Raw genomic sequence first — 15,535 nt, 5'->3', positions numbered from 1 at the left:
ATAGTGTGAGTTTTCCAGAGGATACAGGATATGTGACATCACAACAGACTGACAACAGACTGAATGCAGAAACAGATAAAAGAATCCAACTGCCTTCTATTAGGAGGTTGGTAACTGCTGAACCTGGATGCCAGGTACTGAGGGAAGGAGGGAAATTCCTTATTATGTATACTTTTACACATTTGAAACTTTCTGTAATACAGAGTTTAAAAAATAAAACCTGCAAAGTAAGGGGTTTAACAGCCAATGACAAAGCTGAAGAAGAGAATATGTCAACTAGAACTCAGATTTGAAAGTATCGTCCATAATGTAGCACAAAAAAATGAAAACTCTGGGTGATTAAGAGTCGCAGAGGATAGAATAGGAAAGTCCAGCACAGGTTTAAGTTAAGAATTCCATTAAGAAATAAAGACATATGGGGCGCCTGGGTGGCTCAGTCGTTAAGCGCCTGCCTTCGGCTCAGGTCATGATCCCAGGGTCCTGGGATCGAGCCCCGCATCGGGCTCCCAGCTCCGCGGGAAGCCTGCTTCTCCCTCTCCCACTCCCCCTGCTTGTGTTCCCTCTCTCGCTGTGTCTCTCTCTGTCAAATAAATAAAATCTTTAAAAAAAAAAAAGAAATAAAGATATATGATTCATACCCTCAATAGGCTTTTTAAAAATAAGGCTTTCAGGGGTGCCTGGGTGGCTCAGTCAGTTAAGCGTCTGCCTTCAGCTTAGGTCATGATCTCGGGGTCCTGGGATTGAGCCCCGCATCGGGCTCCCTGCACAGCGGGGAGTCTGCATCTCCTTCTCCCTCTGCCTCTCCCCCTGCTTGTGCTCTTTCACTTTCTCTCTCTCAAATAAATACATAAAATCTTTTTAAAAAAAAATAAAAATAAAAAATAAAAAACACTTTCAGTTGTTTTATATTTTAAGATTTTATTATTTGAGAGAAAGAGCGAGCAAGCGAGAGTGCTCATGAGCAGGGGAAGGAGCAGAAGGAGAAGCAGACTCCCAGCGGAACACAGAGCCTGACTCAGGGCTCAATCCCAGGACCCTGAGATCATGACCTGATCCGAAGTCAGACAATCAACTGAGCCGCCCAGGTGCCCCAAAAGGCTTTCAAAAATTACTACTCAATATGTTTTTTAGTTGGTCAGCTGGTTGTCTGAAAACATAATGAACAAGCTGAAGAGATAAGGCCTACATACAAAAAGTTTCAAGACAAGGCCTGAATGGTTCAGTTGGTTAAGTGTCTGCCTTCAGCTCAGGTCATGATCTCAGGGTCCTGGGCCCCTGCTCAGCTGGGGGTCTACTTCTTCCTCTCCCTCTGCCCCTTGCCCTGCCTGTGCTCTGTCTCCTGCTTTCTCTCTCTCTCACATGAATAAATAAAATCTTAAAAAAAAAAAAAAGGAGGCGCCTGGGTGGCTCAGTCGTTAAGCGTCTGCCTTCAGCTCAGGTCATGATCCCAGGGACCTGGGATCGAGCCCCGCATCGGGCTCCCTGCTCAGCGGGGAGTCTGCTTCTCCCTCTCCCACTCCCCCTGCTTGTGTTCCCTCTCTCGCTGTCTCTCTCTGTCAAATAAATAAAATCTTTAAAAAAAAAAAAAAAAGACAAAGCTGTATATATTAACCTCCAAATACAGATAAAAGAGCAATTTCTTTAGTTTTTCAGGATGGGTTTGCATCATTAACAAAACTTCATAGAAAAGGAAGAACCCCAGTACAGCTTGGAAAAAAGAGATAACCTTTGACAGTAAATAACAGAGAAACCAAAAATATACTGTTCTGTCTGGTGAAGGTGAAGAGTAGAATAGTCACACTCAGAAATACAGGAAATAAGATTAGAAAAGAAGAATCTTGTACCTTTAATCTTACATTTCAAACTAAGAAGCTTGGATTTGATCCTACACTCAGAAGGGATATAAAACAGAATTTGAAAAATGAAATAATATAAACATAGTATCTTAAGTATTTTTAAACTTTTGATTATGAAAAATTTCAAACATAAACAAAAGTAGACAGAATTGCATACTGAACTCCCAAAGACCTTTCAACCTTAAAGTTTTAAATAAAGCAATATATAAAAAAGACTACAGAGAAAAGCAATAAGAAAATGGTTAACATAACAGGCCTAAGATTGCAAAAAGTCTGCTTAGAGTTCTGTCAGCTGGTATATGCAAATTTAACATGATCAACAGTTCCCTAGACTAATACAGAGTGATTCACAATGCCTAGGATGTACAATGTGATTTATATACACTTGCTTTCCTTCTGGGAGTCTGGGATTTTAGTATGTGTTAAGTAGAGGATGCCTATGTCACCAGCCTCCAATAAAAACCCTGAGCACTAAGTCTCTAATGAGCTTCCCTGGTAGGCAATACTTCATACATATTGTCAATTTGATACTAATGCATCCTGTGTACCTCCACTGGGAGAGGACTCTTGGAAGCTTCTACTTGGTTTTCTCTGGACTTGGACCATGGATCTTTTCCCTTTGCTGATTTTGCTTTGCATTCTTTCACTATAATAAATCATAGCCATGAGTCCTCCCAGAAAAATCACTGAACCTGGAGATGGTCTTAGGGACTCCCACCACAAGTGGTCATTATGTAAGAGCATGGCAAGCATCCCAACATGATGTGATAGGACCTAGACAAGGATGGTAGCAGTGGGTATGAAAAATAAGGCAATCCTATAGAAAAATAATGAAAAGTGAATTAGCAGGATTTAGCCAAAGATTTAATATGGAGCAAAGACAAGAAGAAAAAAAAATGTTCCCAAGGTTTCAAGTCCTATGCCTCTTTTTATTTCTCAGAAGCCCTGTTGGTAGAGCACACTGTATTCATAAGACAAATACATTAACTTCGGAAGGACTTTTCCAGTTAACTACGATACCAGAGAAATATGCTATCAGATATCAAGAGCTAACCCATACAGAAGTTCAACATAAATGTACGACTCCTGGTGAAAAGCTAGCAGTTATCTGCTATTCTAATACAGTAACTTTCAGAGAGGAGTAATGAACTGATATAAATATATTAAAAAGTCTGAAGGCTTTTTTTTTTTTTAAAGATTTATTTGAGAGAGAAAGAGAATATGTGGGGGGGGGGCAGAAAGAGAGAGAATCCTGAAGCCAACTCCCCCGCTGGGCGCAGAGCCCAACTCGCGACTTGATCTCACCACCCAGAGATCATGACCCAAGCTGAAACCAAGATTTAGCTGCTCAACTGAATGAGTCACCCAGGCACCCCTAAAAAGTCTGAAAGTTTTATACACATTGTCTAATTAGTCCTTAAAATCCCTTTGTAATAAACAGATTCTCTCATTCCATCTTACAACACAAAAACAGTATCCTGAGAAAAACATTATTGCTTAGAAAATGAAGAACAAATCCATGACCCAGTCTAGAAAAAAAGGCTGTATCACCTGTCTCTGCATACTATGGTTTGTTACAACCCAGCATTTTTCCACATCCTTACAAGAACGTGAACTGAGCAAAAGCAGAAGTAGGTAAATGAATATTCATTCAAAACTCAAACATGGAGGATTATTTATATTATTAATATTAATCACTTAGGTTTGACACTGAAAATAATCTTTAAAAACTCTATGACCTTGTCTCTAAGATTAGAAGATATAAATACCCATTCAAGAACAACTTAAAAATTCAAAACAGAGGGGCGCCTGGGTGGCTCAGTCATTAAGCGTCTGCCTTCGGCTCAGGTCATGATCCCAGGGTCCTGGGATCGAGCCCCATGTCCGGCTCCCTGCTCTGCAGGAGGCCTGCTTCCCCCTGCCACTCCCCCTGCTTGTGTTCCCTCTCTCACTGTCTCTCTCTCTGTCAAATAAAATCTTAAAAAAAAAAATTCAAAACAGAAATAAAATTCAGAAAAAGGCAAGAGCTATATAATGAAATCTCTTCCCAATAATTCAATAATTGCCTACCATTTGGCAATGGAAGGGTATAAAGAAACTCAGATTGATGCATCTCTTTATACTTATACAAACCAGATTTAATTTAGTGATACTGAACAAACCATCCCTATATAATTTATGTTCACCATCTACTGTAATCATTCTTTCTCCCTTAGTAAAACCCAATACGTATTCTCTAATCTATATTATCCTAACCTGATTATCGTAACCTGTACTCCATCTTCACAGAAAGAAAAAAGTCAATTAACAAGGCTAAAATAATAAAAAACCCAAAAGACACTCACAACTTTTGATCATAAAAACAAAACAAAATGAAAATTTCACTCCGCACATATTAAGTGCTCAGATATTGGTTGGAATAATACACAGTGAGATGGTACTGTGAATAAACTGGGTAGGTAATGCTATAAGGAATTAGGATGGACTGGATAGGGCCTGAAGGGACTCAAAAACAAAACAAAAAAGGTAAGTCAGGTACAGACCATGTAAGTAGTATATTCCATTTCTGTTTAAAAGGAATATGTAAGGGACACCTGGGTGCCACAGTTAAGTGTCCAACTCTTGATTTCAGCTCAGGTCATGATCTCAGAGTTGTGAGATGGAGCCCCCCCATCAGGCTCCATGCACAGCAGGCAGTCTGCTTGAGATTCTCTCCCTCTGTCCCTTCCCTCTCCGTGCGCTCTCTAAATAAGTAAGTCTTTAAAAAATAAAAAAAACAAGTAAATAAAAAAGAGTATGTAATTCTGTATGTGTGATGTATAAATGTTTGTATAAATACACTATATCTGGAAGGATGCACTAGAAAATAAAATAGGGTCTTCCTCTGTCACACTAGATATTTGGGTAGGAGGGAGACTTTTTTTTTTTTTAAGATTTTTTAATTAATTATTTGAGAGAGAGAGAGAGAGTGCAAGCAGTGGGGTGGGTGAAGGGCAGAGGGAGAGGGAGCTGAGCACGGAGCCCGACGCAAGGCTGAATCCCAGGACCCCAAGATCATGACCCGAACCAAAGGCAGACGCTTAACTTAACTGAATGAGCCACCCAGATGCCAGATGCCCCAGAAGGGAGACTTTTAGTCGTAAAGAATTTCCAGCAGTGGTAATACGAAGAGGTTGGGCAATTCCTCCATTGAAAACAAAGATAAATCTGGACAAAATTACCAAAACAACCATTTCGAGGCACTAGAAATCAACAAAAGGAAAAAAAAAAATTGAGCATTTACTGTTGAAAGACTAAACGAAGGCTGAATAAAAAACATTCCCAAATAAGCAAAGACTGAAAGAATTCATTGCTTAGGAGATCCACACTACAGATAAAAGCAGTCCTCCAGGGTGAAAGAAACGAACCCAAAAGGTAACTCGGATCCCACAGGAATGAAGAGCATCAGAAATGATAAATTTGTGAGTAAATGTGTAACAGGGTATATGTGTATTTTAAAAGTAAAATGGTTTAAAGTAATAATTATATTGCTGTGTTGTTGTAATCATACAACATGTAAATACAATATATAATAATAGATAAAAAAGACAGCAGGAAATAAAGAGACACTGTTTCAAAGTTGTTTACAGTCACCAGAATTAAGTCAATATTAACATGAAGTAGGCTGCACAGAGATGTACACTGTCAATAAACCCATTTAAAAAAAAAGATGCATATTATAATTCTTAGAACCACTAAGTAACTAAAAAGTATACAGCCAAACAAAAAAATCTGGAAAAATTAAAATGGTATTACGAAAAATATCTGTTTAACACCAAAAAAAGGCCACAAAGGAGAGCTGGAGGAACAAAACATACGAGACATACAAAATCACAAAACGGCAGACATAAATCAACAATATCAATAATATTAAATGTAAATGGACTAAATAACTCCAATCAAAAGGCAACCCTCAGACTAGATTTTAAAAAAGCAAATCCAGTCATATGCTGCCTACAAAAGACATACTTTACATCCTAAGATACAAACAACTTCAAATTAAAAGAATGGAAAAAGATATACCTTACAGTTACCTTAAGAGAACTGGAGTGGCTGGCTATACTTTTAACTGTATATCCTATCACACTATGTAACCCTTTTCTCTGTTTTTAACCATGTGTAACTCTTTTTTTTTTTTTAAGATTTTATTTATTTATTTGAGAGAAAGAGAGTGTGACAGAGAGCATAAGAGAGAGAGATCACGAGCACGGTAGAGAGGCCCAATGCAGGACTTGATCCCAGGACCCTGGCAGATGCTTAACCAACTGAGCCACCCAGGTTCCCTCATGTGTAACTCTTTTAATAGGAAATAAAACTCTTAATCATTGCCAATTATAGAGGAAAAGAAAAAGTAAAAAGGACCAAAATAATGAGAAAAATGAATGATCATCTTAATTCAGCTTTGTAAATAGAGGCCATCTCCAATGTGACAGGACTTCATTGTATGTTACAGTTTAAACATATTTAAAAACCTACCTGCTCAGTTACTGAAAGAAACTTAATTTTGGACCTATCAACGAAATGTAATTTTTTAAAAAAATTCTTAAATCACCTTCTAGATTCTCAAACAGAAAGAGCTAGGCAAAATTCTCCTAACTGGAATAATAGTTTTAAACTAATTAAATTGGTTTTAAAATGCAAAGTTAAATTTTTTTTAAATTTTTTTTAAAAGCAAAGTTTGAGTGATAGTACAAAGCTCCCAAAGAAGGAGGTGACCCAAAAGGGTTGTCCTAAAGTTAAATTTTTTAAAGATACTTTGAATATATTGTTTTTAAAACTGAAAATTATAACATCCAAATCCTATATATTTAATATTTTAAATGAAAGTAAACCCTTAAGATTAGATTAGAGAAAGGTAGCTTTCTACTAAGCAAAGGCTAAATCAACTTGGAGTAAGTTTCAAGTACTACTATCTGCTCTGCACCTCTTCTTCTGGCAGCATCTTTCTCCGACCATCCTTTACAGGAAATCCACTTCCAAAGTCTTTTGAGGAGATATCAGCTCCATACTCTACAATAACATCTTCTTCAATGCTGCTCACCAGCCGCCAGAATTCCTTTTCTACTAGTTCTGTAGGAACCATCTATACAGGGAAAATAAAGATTACAGATTACTAACTCACTATAACCATAAACTTCTAAAACATAATATGCAGGTCAAGTGAACACAAACCCATGATAAAATGAAAAAATCTTATTTCCAGAGCTGAAAAGACCAGGATCCACTAAGCTTTTCCCACTAAGGCTAGGGAAAAGCTAAAGACAAACTAGATGTTTAGAAAAACATAATAAACTTGCACTGCCTTTTTGTATAAGCTATTTCCCAGCTAAGAAATGTACAGATGACCTGGCAAGCACATCAAGGAGGAAAAAGGAAATGCAAAAATTCAAGGCTGCATTTTAACAGGTCTGGCAAATTTTTTGGATAGGGATTTTAAAAGCCCAAGATCCCCTAGGAAAAGAAGCAAACTTCATATTACAAATAACTAAACAAAAAGAGCAAATGCCACATACTTCATGCTTTTCTATAAAAGACTACTCGCGCAAGGCTAATAAACAATTCAAGTATCAAAGCAGATTTCTCAGCAGAAGAGTACAGACTGCCACATTAGCGAGTGAAAGATATAGAAACAGATACCAGGCCCCTCAATCTTTAATATTCTATCATCTTTTTCATGTGTCCCTGTTTTCCACAAAATGATGAAAGCAAACCAAAAGCTTTAGACTCAGATAAATCTTCATACCTCCCCAAACTGACCTAAATGACAGATACTCACATGAACTGGCATATTGAAGTAATCAGACTTAAAATTATCTGCCATCTCTCCAAAGCTCTGAAGTGTATACTCTCGTACAGCTTGTTCAAATCCAAAGGCCTCTCGAGGTTTATTACATTCCTAAGAAGAAGAAATACCCAAGATTAATTCACTGAAAATGAACCAACAAAATATTAAAGCTCTTGGTATTACCTTCTTTGATCATGTCCCTAGGTGAAGCAAATCCAATCAATCTTAGACAGCAAAACAAGTATTAATTACTTGCAATATAGAATCAGGAAATAATGTTCTAGAACCTCAACTACATTTTCACAGCCTTCCGTAAGGAAGGTGGTAATGAGAGAGCTTCAGACTCTGGAGTTGACATTAAGCTCTGGCACCAAGACAAACACCAGGAGAACTACCGACATGCAATCAAGCCTAGGGATGCCTATCATTCTGTTTCTCAGTGGATTTAGCTACAGAGAAAATAAATGTTCATGGATGAAGGAAAGATAATGGATAAAGGAATATCCACTGGATTGCAAGAATATCTAGCTATAGGAATGGTTGTTTCACACCATCAATCATCCTGACCAGTATTTTAACACAAATTCTCAGAGCAGAACTGCTTCTGAATCATCTCACCTTGAGAATAACTCAAAGCTCTGAATACACCTATATACAGCCCAGCCAAGTCCTTCCCTTCCATGTCCTATCACAATATTTTGTTAAAATAAGTAAACAGGAGCGCCTGGGTGGCTCAGTCGTTAAGCGTCTACCTTCGGCTCAGGTCATGATCCCAGCATCCTGGGATCGAGTCCCACACTGGGCTCCCTGCTCAGTGGGAAGCCTGCTTCTCCCTCGCCCATGCCCCCTCCTTGTGTTCCTGCTCTCGCTGTCTCTGTCAAATAAATAAGTAAAATCTTTAAAAAATAAAAAAATAAAAAATAAATTAAAAAGTAAACAGATTAGGTATTTCAGGACAATAATGTCTTTATAATCTTTCCATAAGAATAATCCAGTATAATCAAGTAAAAATTAAACAAGCTAATAGATACCATCAGTTTATCTGGTAACATGAAAACTGGATGCATAAATCCTAAGTTCTAGAGCTTCACGTCTTTTACATTTTTTTTAATTTTAAAAAGACATATAACCTACAGTTTTCCTTCATTTTTATTATTTTCCAAGAATACTAACATTCTGAATAAAAGTATCATTCATCTTCAGCAATAAACAGAATTATCTAACCAATAGTCAAAAAAAGAACTTTTGAAAGGTAAGCTGCCGCAATACAATTATTATATTTTCATTCAATACTGCTCTTAAAAAAATCCGAAATTTTTTTTAAGATTTTATTTATTTTTTGATAGAGAGAGAGAGAGACACAGCAAGAGAGGGAACACAAGAGGGGGAGTGGGAGAGGGAGAAGTAGGCTTTCCGCTGAGCAGGGAGCCGGACATGGGGCTCGATCCCAGGACCCTGGGATCATGACCTGAGCCGAAGGCAGACGCTTAATCACTGAGCCACCCAGGTGCCCCAATCCCAGAGATTTTAAACATTGAAGAACAAAGCAAGAGCTTTTGAGAATGGGTTTACTGTATGTGTGGATGTGAACATCACTGCTATTAAAAAAGGATCTGTAAAGGTCAGGCTTGTACCTCAGCAACACATTTAGGACACCTCCAGTCTCCTTTGGGCACATCAGGTAGTGGGGGAATTAAACAGAATGTATGATAGCTGTCATCACATCCATCACACAAAAGCAACTTATCTTCATTATTTCCCCGACCACAAAACATACAAACATAGAGATCAACCTGTTAGAAAACAAACAAGATAAAATAAAAGTCTATTTTCTATAATAATAATATTAAATTTTTACCAGGAACTCCTTAATTGAAACAAAATAATGTACCCTAAAAGTACATATAACTTAAATCCTGAATATTTTTTAAATGATTGTATTTAGACAAGTTTTCATAAAACTTCCTCAATTTCCTCAGTGCTTCTACAGGCAAGTTAATAAAAGCATATCAAGTTACCGGAATAAAGAAAGACCACAAATCCAGGTTACTTGAAAGTCAATTATATAAATAAAATACACCATGTCATCCTTCCTACATACACTCTTTGACAGAGAATGAATACTGAGCACTGTCCACATTACAGCTCAAGAATTTACAGATTCATATTCATTCTCTCACTCACAAGGTACATGTGAGGATAACTCAGGGAAAGAGTCAATGTAAACAGACAAAGCAAGGTTCACATTACATAAATGAAAGTTGCGACTTTAGATTTACCATCTAGTCTTCTAACCAAATGAACTAACTAAACGGCATACCAATATATAACGAGATAAAAAGTGCAAAACTAAAAATAAATCCTTTCCCTCCTGACACATCTCAGAACACTTACAAAGTTAACAGAGAGAGTTCCTTTCCGTTGTCTCATTTGCATGTTAAATGCGTCTGACCTGTTGGTAACTTTTCGTCTTCGGGAGACCTCATCTTGAAATAAAAATAGTTATATAATAATAGTAAAAACTAATGTTGAGAGCTTACTATGGACCAGACACTATTTAAAATAATTTAAATTAAATCTCAAAACACTATGAGGTAGATATGCTATTATCCCCATTGAAGATAAAGAATCTAAGGTATAGAGAAGTTAGATAACTTGCCCAAAATCACACAGCCAGTCAGTGGCAGATTTGGAAATCTAATCCAGGCAATCAAGCTCCAGAGAGCTTAACTACTAATTCTATACTGCCTGTATGTAGTGCTTATCAGGGACTAATTGAGACGAGTTTTAAGATCACTGCCAGCCAATGCAGTAAGTACAAGAATGAAAAAGATAAACTGCTTAATTCTTAGAAGGGTGATAATAAACATCATGATGTATTTAGTAGGTCCTATCACACTGAATGTTTTTAGAGTGATGGGACAATATCATCTGACCCTCCAGAGTTCTCGTCCACAATCTGAATTGTGACTTAATTTCTCATATCATGAAAAGGGTAATAATACGACTTGTGATTACAGCATTTCATTAAATTCATATACATTAAAAACAAATCCAACACAATCTTTGTAGAGTTTTAAAACTGACATGTACATAGAGAGAATAGTGGAACTTGATCTTTGCATAAGCAATTTTACTCAGAAAGTTTCAAACCTACTAAGCTGAGAGTACAAGGCTTTCTTCAAACACAGTTTATTTAAATGAAGTGTCATATCAAGGCAATTATGGAAAAATAACAAAATCAGAATAAGAATTTTAGTCATAAGCTCTCCACAGTACATTTTGTTACTAAAGGTCAGAGAATCCTGTCTTTGAATTTAAAAGTTATAAGCTATGGATCACCAGGTAAGAACCATTCATTTCACCATTCTCTCCTAAACTAGCCTTTAGAAACTATAAATTTCTGCGTAACATATTAGACATGGAAAAGGAAAATTTCTCTCTTCCAAATATTACAAAAATTCAATAAAATATGGTTCCTCAAGTCTTAAATTTAAGATTATATGCCATAAAAGGTGATCCGTCTAGGAACCACGTTCCAATGTTTACACTCATAAGAAAATCCCAAGGCAAAATGCAATTCAAATATTTGAATCTTATTAGAACCATATGGCTATATCTTATTTCTTTTCATGACCGAATAAGATATTTTACCTTCTTTATCTTTTTCTCCCATTGCTAGGCCCACGACCTTAGGCCCAGCCCCAAAAATTCGAAGTTTCTTCAGTTCCGTGTTTCTGTTCACTTCTCCAGATTCTGCCTAAAAAAATAATAAACAAAACTCACATTAATCATTCTGATTCATACATTTATTTTCTTACGCGAGGAAAGTTTCAAGATCCTCTCCAATATGAAGAAAAAAATATTTTATTTCTTCTCTCTAAATCCACTCACTGCCTCATTACAACAGCTGAATAGTCATCCAAGCACTATGCAACACCCAGCTTCCTTTCCACAAAAGAAAATCTCTTTATTAAAAGCACAGCTGTCAATTAGGTTCTGTCCAGAGACAAATGCCACTGGTTATAACCAGTATAATACTGGTAATAATAGAAATCCTCACTTCTACTTTGCTAATGGACACTCATCTTTGATCAGAAGGCAATATGCCCATCCTGTTAGATGAATAATGATTATCCTAAGCCAACCATGCCATTTCCCTTTGTTAGTGATGACCTAGCTAGGAGAGGAAATGTTATCCTGGTCTAGACCAACGAGACATAGAGAACATCTACTAGAAGCCTCAGGAAAGATTTTCATCTTCTAATAAAAGAGAAAGCTTCTTATAAAGAGTAATAAGCCTTTTACCCCAACTTCCTTCCCTACTGTTAGGAGATTCAGCCTGGTGAAAGCATTGCTCTGGACTCTAACAACCACATTGCAATTAGGAAGAGATATACTACCCACACACTGAAGAAAGCAAGGTAGAAAGATGGAAAGAGCCTGGCCCTTCATGGCAATGTGCAGTTGCTGCATCAATCCTAGAACTACCTATTTCTGGAAATCTTATGTGAAAACTGTGTCCTTATGTGAAAATTGTGTTGTTAATGTTTAAGCTGATGTCATTTGGCACTCTAGTACTTGAAGATGAGAGCATCCTGATAGATGCAAATGTTACACCATGAATTCAGATGGACCATACACACTGAATGTACACTAAGTAAATAACTAAAACTTATTAAAAATACAGTCAATAAGAATAAAAATAAATCAGAATAAAATACAGACTTTATAAGTCTATGATCATATAAGAACCAAACCAACCAAAATGGCATTTTAATATATATATTTAAACTTTAGTAGATTGATTTAATTATACTAATCAACCTCTACAGTCAGTCCAGTGATAAACACGACACTATACATTCTTCATCACTATTAATGCACAATACATAATAAGAAAACCTAACATACACTAAGTAGATACTATGTACCATATAGAAGTATTTTAATCAATTAATCCTCACAATAACCGTTTCAGACAGACGACAAAGTTCCAAAAAGTACAAATAATAAAACATTATTTGATCTTAATAGAATAAAAACTAGAAGTAACAAAATAAAAAATAAAAAGACCTGTTAGAAAACTTTAACTTCCTATTAAAAATGATAACAAAAAAAAGACTATACATCAGAATCTCCAGAATAAATTAAAGTAGTGATCACAGGAAGTTTTATAGTCTTAACATCTCAGTCAAAACAGAAGAATGGAAATAAATTAAGTTTCCATCTCAAAAAGCTAGGAAAAGAGCTACAACATAAACCAAAAGAACTCTGTGATGCTAGATTAGAACTGGAATTATCAGTCCATTTCTGAAAATATAAACTCATAATGTTTTAAATTTTATTTCCCAGCCCTAACCACTAAAAGGGCCTACCAAAAGCAATGGCATCCCAGTAGGAACAAGCACACCTTGTGCTCAGATCTCAGTTTCTAAATATCATTTCACACTAAAATGAACCAGAATTCTGTGGAGAAATGGCTGATTCCAGGTCTAAAGCAAGGCAAGAAGACAATGAGCCTTTTTGTGCTAAATAAGTGCTCAAAAAGGATGGAGACATGTCAAAAGAGTATCATGAACCAGCTTGAAGGGGTTCCCATTAGCCAAATTTGGAACAACAGGATTATCAAAAAGGAGTAAGAGATTGTAATAAATTACAAGACATTGTATTTTTAAAAAATCATGATCTATAGTGATACTAAAAAGGAGCAGGGGTCAGTCATGGTCCCACTGGTACACACATTCATCAAAATTCACCAAACTGTACACTTAAGATATAAAACATTTTACTGTATGAAAAAAATACCTCAAGAAAGTGTGGGAGAAGAGTTCTCCTTTAAAGAAAAATGTTAACAAATGTAGAAAATGACAGAGCTAGAAAATCACCCAGCCTGCAACCACCAACATAACAACTAACTCAGGTAAGATCATCAATGAATGTGAAAACTACTGGGTAAAACTTAACTGGAAGACAGGTTATTCACCCTATCTTATAGTTTACCCTGATTACTTTTATTACAAAGAGAATAAGTATAATGGAGAAACCTGGCTCAAACCTAGTGTCACCAATAATGAGATACACTGGCATTATGGGCTTCATTCTAATGTATAAATGTGTTAAAGGTCTAATAACCCTTCATACAGACAAACTATGAATCCAACTTTCAAAAAGCTCACAAGTGAGGTCACGGATGAAAAAACAATCATAGCAGGGGTGCCTGGGTGGATCAGTCGGTTAAGTATCTGACTCTTGACCTTGGCTCAGGTCATGATCTCAGCGTTGTGAGATACAGCCCTGCATCAGGCTCTGTGCTCAACAGAGAGTCTGCTTGAGATTTCCTCTCCCTCTGCCCCTTCCCCCACTTGCATGTGCTTTCATTCTCTCTCTCTTTCTCTAAAATAAATATTATTTATCTATTCTTTAAAAAAAAAAAGAATAAAAACAATCATAGAGGAGTAAAGCAAGTGATGTGATAGAAGAAAGGGGAGTAGGATAACTTTCATAACTTCTTTTTTTTTTTTTAACTTTCATAACTTCTGTTTCTTGTTTAAGATACTATTGGATGGCTGTACTTGTCATGGACACTAAGCTAAAAAATAACAAAGGAAAAACAGATTTAGAGAAGGTGATAATGTTTGAGATACGCTGAATTCAGCATATCTGTTGTGGCCACCAATATGCATTCAGGGATATACATATACCATATGCACACACACATCCCTGGTAAACAGAAAAGAAACATGGGTGTCAAGACATATTTAGGAGTCCTGAGTGTACAGGTAGTAATCGAAATCATAGGGTAGGTAAGACAGCTAGGGAGAACAAAGACAGGAAAAGACTTAAAATACCATGTAAAGGGCAATGGTAAGAGAGAACAAAGATGACTGAGGAGAGGTCAGAGAGTGAAGAGGATAACCGAGAGAGGCATCACGGAAGCCAAAGAAAAATTAAGTTAACTGAATTTCAAGGAGAGGAGTCAACAACTGTATTAAATGTATATATGACCAGAGATGAAGAAGAAATAAAAAAAGGTCCTCAGCTTTTTTTTTTTTTTTTTTTAAAGATTTTATTTATTTTTTAGAGAGCGAGTGAGAGGGAAACAGCATGAGAGGGGAGAGGGTCAGAGGGAGAAGCAGGCTCCCCGCTGAGCCGGGAGCCCGATGTGGGACTCGATCCCAGGACCCTGGGATCATGACCTGAGCCGAAGGCAGATGCTTAACCATCTGAGCCACCCAGGCGCCCGAAAGGTCCTCAGCTTTTGACAATTATTAACTCGGTGGTAACTGGGGTGGTGCAGTTTCAATAAAATGATTTAGCTCAATGTCAGATTACATAGTACAAAAGCTAAACAGATACTAAGGAAACTGAGACAACATCAACTGTTTTTCAAGAAACTTCATGAAAAGAGGCAAAATCTCCCTTCCTAGGGAGATTTTGTTTTAAGATGACAGAGACTTTAAACACATTTACACTGGGGGTAGGAGGAGATCCAGCAGACAGAGGTAAGAGAGAGAGAGATTTCACAAGTGATCTATTAAAATCCCTAAAGAAGCCAGAAAGGACAGATGTGGGAAGATTATCCTTAGAGACAAAGGTACCCTTTGCTCACAGAGATTGGCAGAAATTAAGAATGAATACCAACAATTCTGTGTATGGGGCAAGAAGTCGAAGGAATTCTACCAGAAAGCCTTTCTCTTCTTTCTGAAATTGAAGACTAAGAATGAGGCAGACTAGGCAATATAGTAATTAAGGACAAATTGTGAGTTGAACAAATTCTTCATTGAAAAGCTGACAATGGTTCTAGTTTCTACCTGGTACCAACCAATCTGACTACAATGACAATTATTACAAT

The 15,535-nt window shown here is 36.8% G+C and overlaps 1 protein-coding gene across 1 annotated transcript in view; it reads right to left on the bottom strand.

The window, feature by feature from the left end:
* Positions 1-15,535, bottom strand: part of KDM5A (lysine demethylase 5A) — a 91,237-nt gene that overhangs the window by 58,338 nt on the left and 17,364 nt on the right. Inside the window, exons 6-10 of the mRNA XM_081821008.1 lie at positions 11,335-11,440; positions 10,075-10,166; positions 9,315-9,473; positions 7,672-7,791; positions 6,820-6,978 (exon numbers count right to left, since the gene is read on the bottom strand). Coding sequence (XP_081677134.1) covers positions 6,820-6,978; positions 7,672-7,791; positions 9,315-9,473; positions 10,075-10,166; positions 11,335-11,440 — 636 coding nt within the window. The remainder of the gene's footprint in view (positions 1-6,819; positions 6,979-7,671; positions 7,792-9,314; positions 9,474-10,074; positions 10,167-11,334; positions 11,441-15,535) is intronic.

This window comes from Leptonychotes weddellii, chromosome 5 (assembly GCF_054177405.1).
Source record: "Leptonychotes weddellii isolate Sample4059 chromosome 5, ASM5417740v2, whole genome shotgun sequence".
Lineage (NCBI taxonomy): Eukaryota > Metazoa > Chordata > Mammalia > Carnivora > Phocidae > Leptonychotes > Leptonychotes weddellii.
The sequence above is the reverse complement of the archived record's forward strand: the minus strand, read 5'-3'. Positions and strand labels throughout refer to the sequence as shown.